Here is a 19,338-nt window from a genome sequence, read left to right on the forward strand (position 1 = left end):
ATTAATCTTTGGTCTGTTTTGTTGAGAGATGGTGCAGCTGTAGATTTTCATCCAGTTGAAGGCCGATGAACTAGGAAATAAGTGAAATCAGGTCTGATTCAAGTTCATTTGGAATAACAGCCTTTATCTTTGTATGTTTGGATTATATCACACACCCTGCTGTTAAAACAAGTGACGAAATTATAGTGTTATAAATCTGATCAGGCATAACATTATGACCACCTGCTTAATCTTGTGTTGGTCCCCCTTTTGCTGCCAAAACAGCCCTGACCTGTTGAGGTCTCCTCTAGATCCCTGAAGGTGTGCTGTGGCACCAAGTTGTTAGCAGCATCTTACAATTGACAGTATTTAAACGATACTTTTGATAGACACTGACCACTGCAGACCGGGAACACCCCACAAGAGCTGCAGTTTTGGGGATGCTCTGATCCAGTGGTCTATCCATCACCACAATTTGGCCCTTGGTCAAACTCGCTCAATTCCTTACGCGTGTCCATTTTTCCTGCTTCTAACACATCAACTTTGAGGACAAAATGTTCACTTGCTGCCTAATATATCCCACCCACTAACGGGTGCCATGATGAAGAGATACTCAGTCTTATTCACTTCACCTGGCACTGATCATAATGTTATGCCTGATCGGGGTATATAAAAATCATGTCTGAGGAAACTGAAGGGTACTGATAAATGAAGCTGGAGGAATAAACGCAGGGAACTTTTAATTTTCTTAAAAAAGTAGCAGATAAAATATTTCCATAATAAATAATCATTTGATTAAAAAATATTTAATTATATTTACAAGTTATTTTATATGAATAAATTTTAAATGAAAAAAAATGACTATCATGCCATCAATAATAAAAAATTATGATTATTACAGTTATTGTTATTATAAAACATGTCACAGAATGCTGATACTTTGTGTCCAAAAAAAAATGTAATTATTTATATTTATTATTTTATGTGAACGTGTGGATACGGGAAAGAAAAAAAAATACCATCAACAACAAAAAAATAATTATTGTTATGAAACACGTCACAGAATGCTATAACTTTGCGTCCAGTTAAGTTGCAATGAATTATTTTTTTTTTTTTATAATTAATACAAAAATTATTTTTATTAATATTAATCATTTTTGGTGGTGTTTTACACAAAACAGCTATATAATTTTTATATTAATAGATGATTTTTCCTTTGCCGCTAAAACATCCGGGATTTTCTAAGCCACGCCCCTTTATGGAAATGAGGTCGTTGAGCACGTGATCTCAATGAAGGCGTATAAACGGCGCCGTAAACAGTCACCATGTCGTGTTGTTTGCTTTCACTATCACTTTGTGATTGAAAAAAAAAAAAACAAGGCGACGGAAGACAGCATGACACTCTGTCTCTCCTCTCTCTCCTGTCTCTCCTCTCTCTCAGCACGGACACTTGTGTGTTTGTTTTTTTTCTGCTTTACTGTGAACGGTCACGCGGAAGCCGCTTCACCCAGCGCTGTAGAGGAGCTCGTACTGCCCAGAGCTCACGCGCGCGAGCGGTCAGGCTTATCCGGGTTCGACCCTGGAGATCCCGCTCCACATTTCCGCGTAAAAACCCTAAACGGGGAGTTTGTTTATCCTCTCACGGAGACGGGCAACTACTCCGTGATAATCCACGCGTTCACGAATAAATCCGCTTTCCTGGAATGTCTCTGGACGTCCAATTCCTCCTTGTCCGACCTGATCGAGTTCCTTCCGGTCAGTGCTGAAGTTCTCATCCTGTCTCTGGATGATTCTGCGGCTCGGGATGTGCTGTGGATGAGAGAGCAGGTGTACAGGGTCGCTTCCGCCAAAGGGCACAGGTGAGTGTGTGTCAGTAATCATCTGGGAAGGTTTTCCACTAGATGGTGGGTGTGGGAATGTGTGATCATTTCAGCTACAGGAGCATTAGTGAGATGTTGAAGAGACTCCAGTTTATCCTGAAAGGGTTCAGTGGGGTTGAGTCAGAGTCGGGGCTCTGTGCAGGACACTCCAGTCCTTCTACTATCTCCAACCTTCACCTCCACACCATGTCTTGATGGAGCTCAGGAGCTTTGTGCACAGGGACCTTGTCATGCTGGAGCAGGGTTTGTGTCTCTTGTTTATAGTAGAGTTCTGGGTTCTCTTTTAACAACTGTACAGCAAATGTTGCATCTTTTTGTTTGTTTGTTTGTTTGTTGTCAGAGCCTGCAGAGTAAATAGTGGTTTATAGCTGCTGTAGCACGAGTGATAACAGGAATTCAGGTGATACCTGGACGTTCTACATGAGTAAATGTAAAGAAAATTGGATAAAAATTATGTGGTGGTGTCGATAATAAAATTTGTTATATTTGGCAAATCACTCCTGGGTTGTTCTTCTTCTTCGTCTTCTTCATCTTCTTTGTCATCATCATCTTCTTCGTCTTCATCTTCTTCTTTGTCTCATCTCCTCCTCCACCTTCTTCTTCTTCTGTCTCCTCCTCTTCCTCCTTATTCTTCTCCTCTTCCTTCTCCATCTCCTCCTCCTCCTTCTTCTTCCTCTTCTTCTTCAACACACTCACACTACACGGCTCATCTAACATTCTCTCTCATTTTATCAGGGGTAAAGAAATTTTATCCAGGATTCATTTCTGCCCCATCCCTGTCTACGCCCTGGGGAACTGGATACCCAGAGTGCTCTACTCGTGGGGATGCGGTGGACACAACTGCGGTTTGGCACAAGCTGTGTTCACTAGTCCAGGTGCGTCCACTCTGTTCACATCCAAACACCAATCCAGTAATAAACTTCATTTTCATCCAGGATGACAAGAACTACGCTGGGATTTTCTGTACAATACTTTGGCACTAAAATGACACAAACATCTGCACTTTATTCCCAAGAGTCATGCTGTTCTACTACTCATCCATATTAATATATATAAATTATTAATTATAAATTATATTTTAATATAAAATATAAATGAAACATAATACATTTTTTAAAAGTAAATAAATAATAATAATTTAAAAAAATAAACATTTTATATAAAATATAAATGCAATATAATACATTTTTAAAAGTAAATAAATAATAATTTACAAAAAATAAAAATGTAATATAAAATGTAAATGTAATATAATATATTTTTAAAAGTAAATAGTAATTTTTAAAAATAAAAATGTAATATAAAAATATACATGTAAATTTATATTTTTAAAAATTATAAATTTTTAAAAATATTTTTCCCTTTTCTTGTATAGACAATTCTGTTTATATTTTTATTCTAATTATTTTTATTTTTAAGGAAATTTAAAAAATGGTCTCACTGATTGTGTCCATTTCAAATCAAAATTTAAATTAGATTTTAAATTGAACTTTGTGGTATTTATTTCAATTCAGGGACATATTTTACAGAAAAGTGAAATGTTTCCTATCAATAATGCTGCCCGGGAGCTTTCTACCTCTTCTTTCCCTTTTAAAGTTTCCTATTCGTTTACATATCTTGGAATACATTTTCTAAACTTTTTACTGAGAATTTCTTCCGTTTTTTGGAACGAGTTGAACTGGATCTAAAGCGTTGTGCCTTGTTCCCAGGTCGAATAAATTCTATCAAAATGAATGTGCTGCCTAAGTTCACCTATCTGTTTCAGTGTTTATTCCCAACTCATTTTTTCAGAAGCTGGATAGCGCTCTCACCTCATTTATATGGAATGGAAAACCTGCTAGAATGAGTAAAAGTCTTCTGCAACGACCTAAGTCACTGGGTGGAATGTCTTTGCCTAATTTTCAGTGTTATTATTGGGCCTCAAATATTCGCCCTATACTGCACTGGCTATATGAAGATCCTGGGGCTGACGCCCTATCATGGATAGCCATAGAATCTGCCTCATGTTTGCCTTCTTCCCTAGCAGCTATAGTCTACGCTTCCCTTTCTTTTCCCTTGCGACAAATTTACTAAAAACCTGCTTGTGCACTTAAAATCAGATGAGACGTCATTTCGGATGGCATGGAACTATGTCCCCTAAATCTCCTATTCATTCTAAGCATGTCTTCAATCCTTCAATAATTGATAAGTCTTTCACATCTTGGCATGCTGAAGGCATAAGGGAAATTAATGATTTGTACCATGAGGGAGCTTTCTGTTCATTTCAGCAGATGTGCCAGCAGTTTCATATTCCTAGTCATTTTCCGCTACCTCCAAATTTGTGTGCGTAAAATGTTCCCTCATTTCCCTGCTCCGCCTCCATGTTGTCCATTTGGTCATTTATTGGAGGACCCTCCAAGATGGACAGGCATTATATTGACACTTTAATGTCAAATTTTATAAATATAAATAGCCTTTATTTGTCACATATACATTACTGCACAGTGAAATTCTTTCTTCGCATATCCCATCCTTGGAGGTTGGGGTCAGAGCGCAGGGTCAGCCATGATAGGTAGGTAGGGTAGGGTCAGCTGTAGGTTTATCCCAGCCTCTCATGCATACATGTTTTTTGGTCCTGTATAAAGCTTAGGGGCTTCTAGTCCACTGTTTTTGAAACTGTCTCTAGTTTTTTAGATAAATCGATCTCCCCTTGCCCATTCATGGCCATTTTTGGAATTATATAATCTTAAAGATACAGTCTGATTGTATAGCTTTTATCATGCTGTTAGCCAAATGACTAATATTGCTGAAGTGGAATGATCAGAAGCCTCCAACTCCAACACAATGGATTCATGATGTCCTCTTTTTCCTAAAGTTGGTGAAACATTCTATAAGAGGCTCATCTAGACAGTTTAATAAAGCTTGGGGCCCTTTCAAACAATATGACAGGGAACATGTTTCATTCTAGGACATGGATTGAATCTTAGCTCTAGCATTCTTCATCAGTTAAAGTCTATTGTGTCATACTGATTTTTTTTTTGTCTTAAAATTCATAAATAAAGTTAAAATACTGTCTGCTACACACACTCATCTCGCTCGTGTCTCTCAGACTGGAACCTTCCGCTGATCACCAAGCGCCTGAACGCCAGGTACGACTGGCTGAATGGCCGCTGGGAAAAAGTGCAGTACGTTGTGGTCGGAGCGGGCGACGGCTGCGAGCCCTTCCCTGCAGCCGAGGGAGCCGTGGCCTGGGTTTCTGAAAGCGGCTGCTCGTTTTTCACGAAGGTGAGGCGTGACGCGTGAAACTGCAGAAATAAAACGGTCTCATCTTCCTTGCTTTTTCAGTTATGATGATCTACATACAGATTAGATTTCATAATGCTGCTGATCCTGAGGCTTTATTATTCTTAGAGGCTTTCTTGTTCTCAGATGTGTTCACTGGGTTTGTGCACTATTACACTGTACCCACTTTGGATGGATCACTGAGATACTTTATCACTGAGAAATGAATCACTGTGTGTCATGCAGTTATAGAAAAATTATCAATAATTAGGAGGAGAGAATTTCTTTCAGGATTAATAAAGTTGTAATTTAATTCTATTTCTTATCTCTGTGTATTATGATGTGTTTTATTTCTGTTACACCTCAGCACTTTGCTAGCAATTCCATTTATTGTGATTTTTGTCCATTTATAATTGCGTATCTACTGTCCGAGCTCCAGAATGAATCGACGCTTTCTGACCAATCGGAAGATTCCAGAACATCTTGAAGTGCTGTAAAAAAAATTTTTTTTCATCGTTTTCTCCCCAGATTAAAGCCATGGCAGATTCCAAAGCAGTTGGAGTGCTGGTTTATGCATTACCTGGCAACCCAATCCAGGATATGCAGTGTGCTGGAGATGAGTGTAACACCACGCTGAATATTCCTGCTGCTATGCTGCACTATGAGCCCGCTGTAGCCCAGGCGCTGTCGTAAGTCACTCACTGGAGGTTATAAAGCGCTGTGAAGGGTGTGTTGTGTGAGGTTTTAAATTTGTGTGTCTGTCTGCCTGTGTGTGTGTGTTTTTGTGTCTCTTTGTGTGTCTCTGGGTGTGTATGTCTGTGTGTGTGTGTGTCACTGGGTGTGTGTCTCTGTGTGTGTATGTCTGTGTGTGTGTGTGTCTCTGGGTGTGTATGTCTGTGTGTGTGTGTGTGTGTCACTGGGTGTGTGTCTCTGTGTGTGTATGTCTGTGTGTGTGTGTGTCTCTGGGTGTGTATGTCTGTGTGTGTGTGTGTGTCACTGGGTGTGTGTCTCTGTGTGTGTGTGTCACTGGGTGTGTGTCTCTGTGTGTGTGTCTGTGTGTCACTGGGTGTGTGTCTCTGTGTGTATGTCTGTGTGTGTGTGTGTGTGTCTGTGTGTATGTCTCTGTGTGTGTGTGTCACTGGGTGTGTGTCTCTGTGTGTGTGTGTCACTGGGTGTGTGTCTCTGTGTGTATGTCTCTGTGTGTGTGTGTCTCTGTGTGTATGTCTCTGTGTGTGTGTGTGTGTGTCACTGGGTGTGTGTCACTGGGTGTGTGTCTCTGTGTGTGTATGTCTGTGTGTGTGTGTGTGTCTGTGTGTGTGTATGTCTCTGTGTGTGTGTGTCTCTGTGTGTGTATGTCTGTGTGTGTGTGTGTGTGTGTGTCACTGGGTGTGTGTCTCTGTGTGTGTGTGTGTGTGTGTGTGTCTCTGTGTGTGTATGTCTGTGTGTGTGTGTCACTGGGTGTGTGTCTCTGTGTGTGTGTGTATGTCTCTGTGTGTGTGTCACTGGGTGTGTGTCTCTGTGTGTGTGTGTATGTCACTGGGTGTGTGTCACTGGGTGTGTGTCACTGGGTGTGTGTCTCTGTGTGTGTATGTCTGTGTGTGTGTGTGTGTGTGTGTGTGTCACTGGGTGTGTGTGTGTGTGTGTGTGTCACTGGGTGTGTGTCTCTGTGTGTGTATGTCTGTGTGTGTGTGTGTCTCTGTGTGTATGTCTGTGTGTGTGTGTGTCACTGGGTGTGTGTCTGTGTGTGTCACTGGGTGTGTGTCTCTGTGTGTGTATGTCTGTGTGTGTGTGTCACTGGGTGTGTGTATGTCTGTGTGTGGGTGTGTGTGTCACTGGGTGTGTGTGTCACTGGGTGTGTGTCTCTGTGTGTATGTCTGTGTGTGTGTGTGTCTCTGTGTGTATGTCTCTCTGTGTGTGTGTGTCACTGGGTGTGTCTCTGTGTGTGTGTGTGTCTCTGTGTGTGTGTGTCACTGGGTGTGTGTCTCTGTGTTTGTGTGTGTGTGTTTGTGTCTGTGTGTGTGTCTGTCTGTGTCTGTGCCTTTCTGTGTGTGTGTGTGTGTGTGTCTGTCTGTCTGTCTGTGTTTGTGTGTTTTTGTGTCTCTGTGTGTGTGTGTGTGTGTTTAACAGCTCAGGGAAACCGGTGAATGTGACGTTCCAGGTCACTCCATCACCCAACTTTTTCATGGCCATTGACCAGCAGGGGGCGCTGGCGGAAATGGGCTGGTTCCTGTATCCTACATTCCGCTTCATAAGCTGGCAGGCAGAATGGTACTTTCCCCACACACACACACACACAACATTCTGTAGTTGGAAATACATCACTGTAATATTCCAAAATGCTGTAGCTGAAACACACACACTAACCACCAGCATTATAATCCATCATCCATCTTTGGTGAAAGGAGTAGAGGGGGGGCCAATAATTACGAGCACTATGCAGTTTTTATACATAAATATACATAGTGGTTTGTAGGTGCATTGTATGGAACTGAAATCCTTTAAAGAGATACTTTATCCGGTCTCTCTCGACAGGTTTGACTTCAACGCTGACTTGCTGGAGCGAGTTAAACGTCCCGCTGCCGTCCTTCCTGTGTTCAATAACACGCTGATGCATGGAGAAGCAGGAGCTCAGGCCGTGGTCCAGCTTCCCAAAGGTCAGTTTCAGCTCACGGTTAATCAGAAACCGTGATTAAAAGTCCAGCTCATTTACACACCCAGACGATCAGACGGCCAATCGGCTAGCAGAACATCACGCAGAGCTGAGCCTCAGAAGAGCTTCAGTTAATGTTCACATCAGACATGAGAACACTGGAGAAACGTCCAGAAGGCATCAGTTTAACGATCATATGAAATCTAGTGTCTCAAATAATCACTCTGTACATCTGTGCTGAGCCAAGAAGCATCTCAGAAGCACAATACCCCGAAACACTGTGTGTCTGTGGCTGGAAATCCATCGGAGTAAATATTCCAGAGGAATAAGAAGGAATATAAATAGGTTTGGAGTTTAGAGCTCTCAGGAATTCTCAAATTCTGTTTGAAAAAAAATTCTATGAAATAAATAAAATTCATATAAATGATACATTTATAAATAATAATGCAATATAGCAATAATTCAAAAATAAAAAAATTCAAGAAAGTAAGTCTAATGAAACTATTTTTTTGATTTCAAGAAAAAATATTTTTAAAAAATTAATAATTAATTAAATTAATACAATTAATTATATTATATTGTATTATTATTTAATTAAATTAAATATTTAAATTAATATTTAATTAATTAGACAAAAAGAAATTATTGAAATGAATAAATTAGACGCGTTTTTAGGAATGCATGATTCTGGTCATTTCTGAGCTGAAAGCATTCATTTAAATTAATTAGTTATATTAAATATATATTAAATAATAAGAGTAACTTAATTATAAACAAATTAAACAAACACATTTATTAAATTAACTGATTCATGAGTCCATTATATTTCATAGATCAGTGAAACATCAAATGCAATAAAATTTATCATTTTATTAAATTTATTTTTCTCAATTTTATTCTATTTTTTTTATTATCATCATCATTTTAATACACTGTATTGACAGAGTTATGATTTCCTGAATAAATACATAAAAATGTGACACACACACACACACACAAAGCTGTGAAGGTGTTCAGTTATCCCAGTGATGGTCCCGAGTGACGTTGATCGATGTTTGTTCAGATCTGTTGGGGTTTGATGTGCTGGAGCTGGACGCAGCGTTGTCCTGTCCCGGCCGCAGGGACGAGACGTGTGCTCACTGGGATCACACGGTGCAGCTGTTCATCTGCTGCGATCACTTCAGTCCTCACTGTAACATGGAGCTCGGCCGCTGGATCACCGCCTTCCGCAGGTACGTACACACACACTCTCTCTCTCACACACACACACACACACACACACACATGTTCAGCTCACTCACACACACCAGGAGCTTTTATTTATTACAGATATTTCGTTTAGATTTGGAGGAATGTCCCGTCTTGTGCAAAATCCCCAGTGTGTTCTATAATCAGAACCGATTTTACAAAATGAAAAATTATTTAAAAAAAAGACACCTACAATGATAAAAAATGTTATAAAATCATGTCTTGGTGGTTTATGATGCACTCAAATCCTGTCAGAAATCTCGTAATTATGAGGTGAACACGCTTGAACTTCAGCTCCATGTTGGAATGTTCCTACGAGTTCTGTACTTTCAGATTTGCGGTTCAGTTCTTAATTTTTTTATTTCAGTAAGATAATTTAAAAAAATAAATAAATAAAATTAAAAATAAAAATCGGTGTGATTTTTCGACAAAAAGCAGCTCAGCTTTGAAGAAGACTCAAAATCAGCATTACACAACGGAATGTTATGAGTTTTAATCCCAGCTCGGGCTTAAGTGCGTTTGCATGTGCTTCGTGTGTGTGTGTGTGTGTGTGTGTGTGTGTGTGTGTGTGTGTGTGTTCAGAGGAACGGGTCGCTGGCTGACGGACGTGTCTCCTCTCCTCCCCCTGCTGAACAGCGAGCGCTGTGCTCTGGTCATGAAGACGCCGCCGTGGGCCATGCCCTGGATCACGTCCCTCAACCTGCGCTTCAGCCACAGTAACCGCTCGGGTCAGTGCACTGCTCACGGGATACGACTCCTGGAGCACAAATAATCACCAATTCACTAAATCTCTGACTTATTAATTAATAAAAATAGCTTTTATCTACTGCTAAAGAAAGAACAGTGTGGGTTTAGTGTGTTTTAATAAAGAAGGAATGAGTTAGATAAATTATATTATGATTAAAATGATTAGAAATTGCCATTATTATTATTATTATTAGTTTTCTTTAGAAATAAAACATTTTGTCTTAGTAGTTGTTGACGGGAATCAGTTTGATGATTTTTTTTAATTTTTAATTAAATTAATTAAATGGATTGTGTATGATGATGATAATAATAATAGATTATAAATAAATAAATAATAACAATAATTTATTATTGTTATTGTGAATGATTATTACTATTAGTTTTTTATATAAATATTATTATTATTATTATTATTATTATTATTAGTTTTCTTTATAGAAATAAAACCTATTTTGTCTTAGTAGTTGTTGACTGGAATCAGTTTAAAGATTTTTTCCATTTTTAATAAAAAATATGTATTACATTAATTGTGTATGATGATGATGATAATAATAATAATAAATTATAATAATAAATTATAAATAAATAATAACTAATGTATTATTGTAAATGATTACTATTACTATTATTATTACTATTATTATTTTTTTTATATTATTATTATTATTATTAGTTTTCTTTATAGAAATAAAACTACTTTTGTTGTTGACTTTGGAATCAGTTTGAAGATTTTTTCTATTTTTTTATGAAAAAGCTATTTTTTCAGTTTAATTGTGTATGACATTTTATTTATTTATTTATTTATTTTTATTTATTTTTATTTATTTTATTTATCAATCATACAGGAAACGTCTCGGAGAAGCTGTACCCCTTCAAGATGATGTTCCTGTATGAGGGCGGAACCTTCGACAAGGATTACAACTCCAGGTTTCAGGAGATCAGGTTCACTGTTCCGCCTTCAACGAAAAAGGTGACCGTAACCTCTGGTCACAGCTGACCATCACATTTATATGTCCCTGCTGGACTTCCCTCTCCAGATTTATTCCCTCATTCCATTTATAATGAGCTCTTCACTCTCCACTTTTATCATTTCTTCTTCTTTTCTAATCTCATTTTTTATATTCTTTTATCTTTTCTTTACTTTTCATTTCTTTATTCTCTTTGCTTTTTCTTTTTTCCCCCACTCATGATAATTTATGTTTTTCTCTTCTCTTCTCTTCTCTTCTCTTCTCTTCTCTTCTCTTCTCTTCTCTTCTCTTCTCTTCTCTTCTCTTCTCTTCTCTTCTCTTCTCTTCTCTTCTCTTCTCTTCTCTTCTCTTCTCTTCTCTGTGCTTCTGTGCAGAAGCACATTTGCCTGTGATGTTCAGGGGTGTGCAAACTTCTGAGCATTAGCGTATCTGTGTAAACATTTGTATTATGCAAGAGTTTATGCATGGATTGATAAGTATACAGTGAATATGTTGTATGCAAAAGATGTATCCTGTGTGTGTGTTTGTGTGTGTGTGTGTGTGTGTGTGTGTGTGTGTGTGTGTGTGTGTGTAAAACGTCTAACAGGTAGAACTATATGCCGTGATCACCGGCCACGGCAGCGACAATAACAACTGCGGCGAATTCTGCGTCACGTCGCACTTCTTCCTCGTCAACGGCATCCACAACAATTCGCTCACATTCCACTCTCCTGGTGAGTAAATGTCATTCCGCAAGAACGGGAGAAACCATCAACAAAGACATCGTTGTGTCTTTAGAGCTGTGCTGAAGCTACAACTTTGATGGAGCTGTAAAGAAAAGGAAATGCTTTAGCTGTACTGTATCATCATCTGATCCTGATTAAAATATCATTTAACCTGTAATCTGTAGATTTGCCGCTGGGCTGCGCCATGCGTGTGGGCGAGGGGGCGGTGCCTAACGAACACGGCACGTGGCTGTACGGTCGCGCCGGCTGGTGTGATGGACTGCAGGTGGATCCCTGGAGGGTCGATCTCACACCACAGGTGGCTAACAAATAAATAATGGTCATTTCCATCAGAATAGCGCTGAACTCAAACCGTAAAACAACAATAATAATAATAATAATAATAATAATAATATGCATGATTCAAATAATTTTTTAACATATACCCGACCCTTCTTTATTTTATCTAACACTTTTTTCCCATTAAAAGAAATAAATAAACTTAATTAATAAAATAATTTTTACTTTATATTGTAATTAAAGTAAAGCAAATTCTATGCTAGCTATTGAAAGCTAGCTGACTTTTTGCGCAACTAACTAGGAAACAGGAAAAATTAGCATTGGCACCCCGCTAAATCATGATTTGTCTTTCTTTCTTCTACTTTCTACTACATTTTTCTAATTTATTGAATTCAATCTCGATTGCAGCTTGATCTCAGCACTTCCAACACCATCCTCTACTTTGGGCTCTACGAAGGCCGGAACCCCAGTCCGACGCGAGACCCAGGCTACATCATCATGTACTCTTATCTCATTTTTTATAAATGATTTCCAAAAATAAATAAAACATGACGATTTTTTTTTTTTTTTTTTACATTTTTGAATCCTTATTTAAAAATCAGCTCCTTCTTTTTCCTTGTTTATTGAACAAACTGCTGGTTATTTTCTAGCTAAAAATAAATAAATAAAAAATCAGACATAAAGTACATCACTGGTCACGTAGGTGTATCACTGTACACAGGCGTGAAAAACATCCCGGAAAAAAAAAAAATTAGAAGCATTGATAAAAGTAAAAACAAAAGAAGTTGCTACTGTTTAAACATTAATACATTTTTAAAAAATAATTTAAAAATATTTTAATTTTTCTTGCTGCTCCTAAATGTGATTAATGCGTGATTAAATGTTTTTCTAATGAATTAATTAGAAGTCAAAGTCAAATGTCCTGCGTCATCCTGTATGTCTGGCATTATCAGCAGGAACCAGCTTCCTTTTGTAAATCTAGGCAGTTTAAACAAATTTATCTCAACATGCTTTTAGATGGAGTCTGTGCTTTCGAGGAAGGTGTAGGAGATGCCTCGGTTTATACAAGAGGTCTGTTAATCAATATATCTGCAAAGAAAATCTTTTTGCATTTAATTATTTAACTATTTTTCCCAATTTTCACCTTAATGACGCAAAGTAAACAGCATCAGTGAACCTTTGAAGACTTCAGCAGGAAGGAATTAGTGTTAATAAACAGTTGTAGAAAGGACATTTACATTATTTACTGTCTGGTTTCCACCCAAATGAGGATGAGTTTCCCTTTTGAGTCTCAAGGTTTCTTCTTCATATCATCTGAGGGAGTTTTTCCTTGCTTCCGTTGCCTCGGGCTTTCTAATTAGGCATAAATATTAATTTTCTTAATAATAACTTACCTTTATCTACAACATAATAATATAACACAATAACAACTCGATTTGAGCTTTTTTCTATTTTTATTCTACATTTTTATCTCTTAAAGCTGAGACAGAGACGACGTCCATTGTCCAAATAAAATTGAGCTGTATTGAACTAAAAGTAGACACTCAGGATTTGTAGTGTTTCATAAGTATTTTATAAGTATTAGCTTACTAGGGGTGATTTATTCAAAGGAAAGTTCCAAAGAAAAATAAAATAAATTAAAAAGAATTCCCACACAAATGTTTGTATCTTCAAAGTAAATGTCGATATCGAACCCATTCCTGCTCTCCGAGATGCTCCGAGTGCTTGTTCGTCGAAAAAGCCGCTCAAATTTCATCTTCAACCAGTAAAATTCTGTGTAAGGTTCTCCAAGAGGGAAAAACACACGTCTCAAACACACTGAAAGCAGACAGAATCATTTCACATCAGACTCGCATCTTGAACATCATTCATTTATTTACACTGATAGAAAACGACCCATACGTCAGGTTCCATTTCACTAGCAGAACATGACGTCAGTGTAATGATAAAAAAAAAAGGCAGTTATCTGTTCTCTGAAGATGAATCCAGGAGCTTCAGTACTCACGGTGGATAGAGCAAACAAAGCTTTCTAAGAAACAGGGTGTTCCAGATCAAGGTCCTTTATCAGACTGGTTTATCCACCCTCAAGCTTATCCTTATCACATCCCATCTGAGTTCATGGTTGGTTTTGTTTGCTGAGTATCATGTGTACCTTATTATATTATTATAAAAATTATTCATTATAATATATATACTATTTCTTATTTTATATGTTTTTTGGATATTTTTTGTGCAGTTGTTATAAACCACTTAATATCTATTTTTTTTAAAACTAAAACTTACTAGTTTTAGTGATAAATAAATCTTCCTAATTATACTAATACATTTCCCTAGATTTTCCCATTTTGTTCCATGGAATAGTCATTTCTAACATTTCTTAATTTGCAATAAATACATAAAGAAATAAAATTTGATTGAAATTGAGGTAAATGGAAGACACAGTCAGTCAGTGTACATTAGAATACGTTAAGACGTGTTTTCAGGAAATATTGTGACCATTGAATGGGAATTTCTTCACTGTTTTTTTAATCATCCATCATTTGAGAATATTTGCATTCGGAGGCGTGTCTCACGTGATTTTACCTTCAAACAGAATCTTGTTTATTAAGAGGCACGTTTACTCTCTCAGCCTCCTGAGCAGTCCTGAAGGCGTGGTCCTTTCCACCAGTTCCTGAAAATGTTTTTAAGGTAAGGATTTTTCTTTCAAATCTTTTCATCTTTAGAAGAGTTTCTTTATTTATTAGAAGCAAATTAGGTTTTAAGTAAATTTATGCTTTGTTTCTTCACTAGTATTGGATGTAGAATTTTATGTTTCCACTTTAGAAAATTGTTTCCTCTTTAGAATACCACGTTGATGCTTTAGAATGTTATGTTTAAACTTTGGAATGTTCTGATTCCGGTTTAGAATGTCATGATTCGCTTCAGAATGCCAAGATTTCACTTCAGAATGTTATGTTTCCACTTTAGAATGTCATGATTCCACCTCGGAATGCCAAGATTCCGCTTTGGAATGCCAAGATTCCGCTTCGGAATGTTATGTTTCCACTTTAGAATGTTATGTTTCCACTTTAGAATGTTCTGATTCCGCTTTGGAATGCCAAGATTCCGCTTTGGAATGCCAAGATTCCGCTTCGGAATGCCAAGATTCCGCTTCGGAATGTTATGTTTCCACTTTAGAATGTTCTGCTTCCGCTTTAGAATGTCATGATTCCGCTTCAGAATGCCAAGATTCCGCTTCGGAATGTTATGTTTCCACTTTAGAATGTTATGTTTCCACTTTAGAATGTTCTGATTCCGCTTTAGAATGTCATGATTCCGCTTTAGAATGTTATGCATCCTCATTAAACCCTAACCCTAATCCAAGGTTCCGCGTTGGAATGTTCCGATTCCACTTCAGAATGCTCTGATTCCACTTTAGAATGTTATGTTTCTTCTTCAGATAGTTGTGATTCCACTCTAGAATGCTATGTTTCTTTTCCATTTTAGAATGCTACGACTCCACTGTAAAATACTACGATTTCGCTTTAAAGTGTTACGATTCCTCTTTCGTATGCTCTGATTCCGCTTCAGAATGTTATTAATACGCTTTGGAATGTTCTGATTCCGCTTTAGAATGTTCTGATTCCACTTTAGAATATTCTGATTCCACTTTAGAATTTTCTGATTCCGCTTTAGAATGTTATGTTTCTTCTTCAGAATGTTATGATTCTGGTCTAGATTGTTGTGATTCCACTCTAGAATGCTACAATTCCACTCTTGAATGTTATGCTTCCGCTTTCATATGCTCTGATTCCACTTCAGAATGTTATGAATCCGCTTTAGAATGCTATGTTTCTTATTTAAAATGTTATGATTCCGCTTTGGAATGTTAGGATTACGCTCTAGGATGACGTGATTTTGCTTTAGAATGTTAGAGTTCCTCTTTAGAATGCTCTGATCCTGCTTTAGAATGTTATGATTCCACTTTAGAATGCTACAATTACGCTCTAGAATGTTATGTTTCTTCTTCAGAATGCTATGATTCCATTTTAGATTGCTATGTTTGTTCTTTAGAACGTTATGATTCCGCGTTAGAATGTTGACTCTGCTTTAGAATGCTATGTTTCCTCTTTATAATGTTATGATTCCACTTTGAAAAGTTATGATTCTTCTTTAGAATGCTATGTTTCCTATTTAAACGTTTAGGTTTCATCTTTAGAAGCCTTGTGTTTAGTCTTTTGAAGATCATGTTTCATGTTTTGTCTCCAGGTTGTTACGCTCCTTCTTAAGGATGCCACCAAATCTGACGATATTAATCTGTGGAGGGTTCGTTGGCTTTGTCTTGGTGCACATGAACCTGAAATTTAGCAATGATTTAGCATTGCAAAAATTTTATAAGATTCAAAGCAACCGCCCAATTAAGGTCAACATCTCTAGCAAGAAATCAGGTATGTAAATGTCCTGTTTTATACCATTACATTTTTTTCCAGTTCACTTTTAACCGAGAATTTGGATCAATTTTCCAGATGAAGTAGCGAAGCAGCTGAGCTCGAAGGTGCGCATCCTGTGCTGGATCATGACCCAGCCCATAAACTTGCAGCGGAAAACCAAACACATCCGAGCCACTTGGACCAAACACTGCAACATGGTTCTGTACATGAGCTCCATCGCCAGCGACTTCCCAACCATTGGACTGAACATGTCCGAGAGCAGAAAGCATCTCTACTTGAAAACCATCCGCGCCCTCCATTACATCCACGCTCACCACCTAGACGCTGCCGAGTGGTTCCTCAAAGCCGACGACGATACGTTCGTGGTGGTGGAGAACCTGCGGCGTCTTCTGAGCAGATACAACACTGAAGAGCCCGTCTACCTGGGACACAGGTTCGGGGTGTTTGTGAAGCAGGGCTATATGAGTGGAGGAGCTGGCTATGTTTTAAGCCGAGAGTCTATCAGGAGGTTCTGTTGCATTCGTTTTATTCAAACTTGTTTAAAAACTTGCCTAGGTTGAAGCGATCAATGTACAAAATCATGTCGTTTTCATGTTTATGGTAAGGTTCGTCCAAGGTTTCAGCTCAGGACAGTGCACTCACATTAGCCCACTGGAGGACGTTGCCTTGGGGATGTGCATGCAGACCATGAAGGTTGAAGCCGGAGATTCGAGAGATGAGATGTTGAGAGAAACATTTAATCCCTTCACTCCAGAGAGCCACTTGCTTCCTCCAGCCACCGGGAAACAGCACTGGCACTACGATTACTATCAGACAAAACGTGTAAGTACAGTTTCCACAAAGTACATCGATTTCTGGTCATTAGTGAAGGAGAAACACTCTGTTACAGACTTTGAAAGTGCAGCTAGAAAACAAGAAATAACTTTTTTTGGAACACTATTAAAAAGAGCCAGGGTTCTTCAGGGCTTCATTGGATGGTCAATGAAGGGTTTAGGTTCATGGTTTGTGAAGGGGTTCAAATTTTTGTAAAAGAGAAGCTTTGAGGGTCTTCCTCAATGGGACAAAACCAAATGAATCACTCTAAAGGGTTCTTTAAACAGTTCTACTTTCTGTTGTAGGTTTCTCTCTAAGTTTTCTCTCAAGTAGATCCTAAGCAAGACAAACCTTTGCCCCTTTAGATTAGATTAATGAAAGACTTCCTCAGAATGGATGACCTCTGGTGAGAAAGGTTCCTCACAAATGAAGGGGAACAAAGTGAAGGTGTGTGAACATCTGATCTGAAGCTGAAAGACAGTGTGTCTGTGTATCTGTGTAAACAGGTGAGAAAGTAAGTAAATAAAAACACACATTAGAGGTGTTATTTTCACCCTTAACCCTTTAGAACCCACGGTGACAAAGGTGTCACAAGTCCTTTAAATGTCCTGGGAAGTTCCTTTTATAGCTTTATCCTTGATTTTAACTCATGAAGTCCTAAAGTGACACCTACTGAACATCCTGTCATGTGATTTTGTGACACCTACTGAACATCCTGTCATCATCCGGTCATGTGATTTTGTGTTCCCACAACATTATTTCCAAGATGTCTGCATGCCAGGCTAACAAATTTGATGGTACTAGCTAATTTTAAAAAAGGTTGTTTCTTCTAGCTAAAAGGTAAGATTTGACCATTTAAGAATTCTAATGCTTACATAACATGTCCTTTATTACATTTAACCAGTTTGAACACATTTCTTGAACAAATTCATATAAAACAAATCAATCGTTGCGACATATATGTTAATAGTGTTAATCAGATCAGTGTGAGAACTTTAGCAAATTATTTTTCCGGGAAGGAGCTGAAAGAGCAGATGTGTATTTTGTATGGTACATTTCCCACTCAGTGTGTGTGTGTGTGTGTGTGTGTGTGTGTGTTTTAACAGGGCCCGGAATGCTGTTCCGATTTTGTCATCAGCTTTCACTACATCCAGCCTGAGATGATGTACGAGCTGGAATACTACACTTATCACCTGAGACCTTTCGGATATCAGTACAGGTTTATGCCGATTCTCTCGGCTAATGTTACTGAGAAACCTAGAGTTTAAAATAAATAAATTCATTTAAAAAAAAAAACTGTTATAAAAACCTATACTGTTATAGTATAGAAAATAGCACCATTTATTGAAAATTGCAGCTTATTCACAGCCTATTTATTACAATATTAATTTATAGCAATAAACACTTGTAAGTATGCAAAAAGAATAAAGTAGCTGTGAAACTTCAGAATTAAAAGTACTTTTCTGATTCAGTGTTTAAAGAATTATGATAGTAACCTTCTTGTTACCAGATAAACGACTTGGATCTCTCTATTAATCCTGAAATCATGTGTAGGATAGTGTTCAGTGTTAAAGATAAATCTGTGACCCAAACCATAATCCAATAACAGTTGAGGACTGAATCCAAGATGGCCGCCAAGTGGAGAGAATTTATTTGACGTTATATATACACTACCGCTCAAAAGTTTGGGAAATTTGATTGTTTTCCAAGGAAAAACAGGAAATTAGTCTGAATAGAAAATATAGCAGAAGAACAGGACATGCTGACGTGTCAGAGTTAGAAATAATGATTTTGATGGAAACGATGAATGTTTTCTTCAAACTTTGCCTTCATCCAAAAAACCACCTTTTGCAGTAATTACAGCCTGGGCATTCTAGCGGTCAATTTTTCAAGATAATCTGATGAGATTTCACCCCATGCTTCCTAGAGCATCTCCCACAAGATGGATTGGCTGATAGAGTCTTCCTCCGTAGTTGAAATCAAGCTGAAATATGCAAGTGATCCCAAACTTTTGAGCGGTAGTATAATTATAGTAGTATAGCGGTAGTATAATTATATATATATTTTAAATTTACTCTTGATGTTTTAAATTAAGTAAATCTTGTATAATTTACTCCTGTTAATCAAACGCTATTGTAGTTTAGAATGTTATAAAATTAGATTATAAGGATCGACATTTGGAGAAATACAGCTCCAAAACTGAAACACATTAAATATGTATGCATTCAAATATTTTTGTTTTTTGCATTTTGCATAATACAAGTGATAAACTAAGGAAAGAGTGAAATTCATTGATGGCCAGATGAAATGACTGTTTTCTAAAGATGTAAGCAGATAAACCTTCATTTTGATGCAGAA

The 19,338-nt window shown here is 37.6% G+C and overlaps 2 protein-coding genes across 3 annotated transcripts; both read left to right on the plus strand.

Moving 5' to 3' along the window:
* The first annotated feature begins 1,253 nt into the window (after positions 1 to 1,253).
* On the plus strand, positions 1,254 to 16,064 carry si:dkey-256h2.1 (uncharacterized protein LOC337520 homolog). Of its 2 annotated transcripts, XM_058376416.1 has the most exons (14): positions 1,254 to 1,838; positions 2,595 to 2,734; positions 4,948 to 5,123; positions 5,649 to 5,809; positions 7,248 to 7,388; positions 7,653 to 7,774; positions 8,834 to 9,002; positions 9,601 to 9,746; positions 10,611 to 10,735; positions 11,320 to 11,446; positions 11,623 to 11,756; positions 12,146 to 12,237; positions 14,367 to 14,425; positions 15,986 to 16,064. In XM_058376416.1, exons 1-13 carry the CDS (start codon positions 1,270 to 1,272, stop codon positions 14,410 to 14,412), a joined length of 2,148 nt encoding a protein of 715 aa, XP_058232399.1. In that variant the 5' UTR covers positions 1,254 to 1,269; the 3' UTR covers positions 14,413 to 14,425; positions 15,986 to 16,064. The 2 variants fall into 2 exon arrangements, with proteins under 2 accessions (XP_058232399.1, XP_058232400.1); XM_058376417.1 differs by lacking the exons at positions 14,367 to 14,425; positions 15,986 to 16,064 and having other exon boundaries at positions 12,146 to 12,294.
* On the plus strand, positions 12,170 to 19,288 carry c1galt1b (core 1 synthase, glycoprotein-N-acetylgalactosamine 3-beta-galactosyltransferase 1b). The gene is made up of 6 exons (XM_058376420.1): positions 12,170 to 12,237; positions 14,367 to 14,425; positions 15,986 to 16,164; positions 16,243 to 16,675; positions 16,773 to 16,989; positions 18,087 to 19,288. The coding sequence occupies exons 2-6, from the start codon at positions 14,415 to 14,417 to the stop codon at positions 18,246 to 18,248; spliced, it is 1,002 nt and encodes a 333-aa protein (XP_058232403.1). The 5' UTR covers positions 12,170 to 12,237; positions 14,367 to 14,414; the 3' UTR covers positions 18,249 to 19,288.
* Positions 19,289 to 19,338: the final 50 nt, after the last annotated feature.

This window comes from Hemibagrus wyckioides, linkage group LG23, assembly GCF_019097595.1.
Source record: "Hemibagrus wyckioides isolate EC202008001 linkage group LG23, SWU_Hwy_1.0, whole genome shotgun sequence".
NCBI lineage: Eukaryota > Metazoa > Chordata > Actinopteri > Siluriformes > Bagridae > Hemibagrus > Hemibagrus wyckioides.

Bases quoted from the DNA above. Each gene is read 5' to 3' on its own strand.
- si:dkey-256h2.1 (XM_058376416.1), top strand. From the start codon at position 1,270: ATGAAGGCGTATAAACGGCGCCGTAAACAGTCACCATGTCGTGTTGTT. The intron at 2,735-4,947 runs GTGCGTCCACTC...CGTGTCTCTCAG, and splicing joins AGCTGTGTTCACTAGTCCAG to ACTGGAACCTTCCGCTGATC. The intron at 5,810-7,247 runs GTAAGTCACTCA...TGTGTTTAACAG, and splicing joins GCTGTAGCCCAGGCGCTGTC to CTCAGGGAAACCGGTGAATG.
- c1galt1b (XM_058376420.1), top strand. The intron at 16,676-16,772 runs GTTCTGTTGCAT...GTTTATGGTAAG, and splicing joins AGCCGAGAGTCTATCAGGAG to GTTCGTCCAAGGTTTCAGCT. The intron at 16,990-18,086 runs GTAAGTACAGTT...GTGTTTTAACAG, and splicing joins ATTACTATCAGACAAAACGT to GGCCCGGAATGCTGTTCCGA.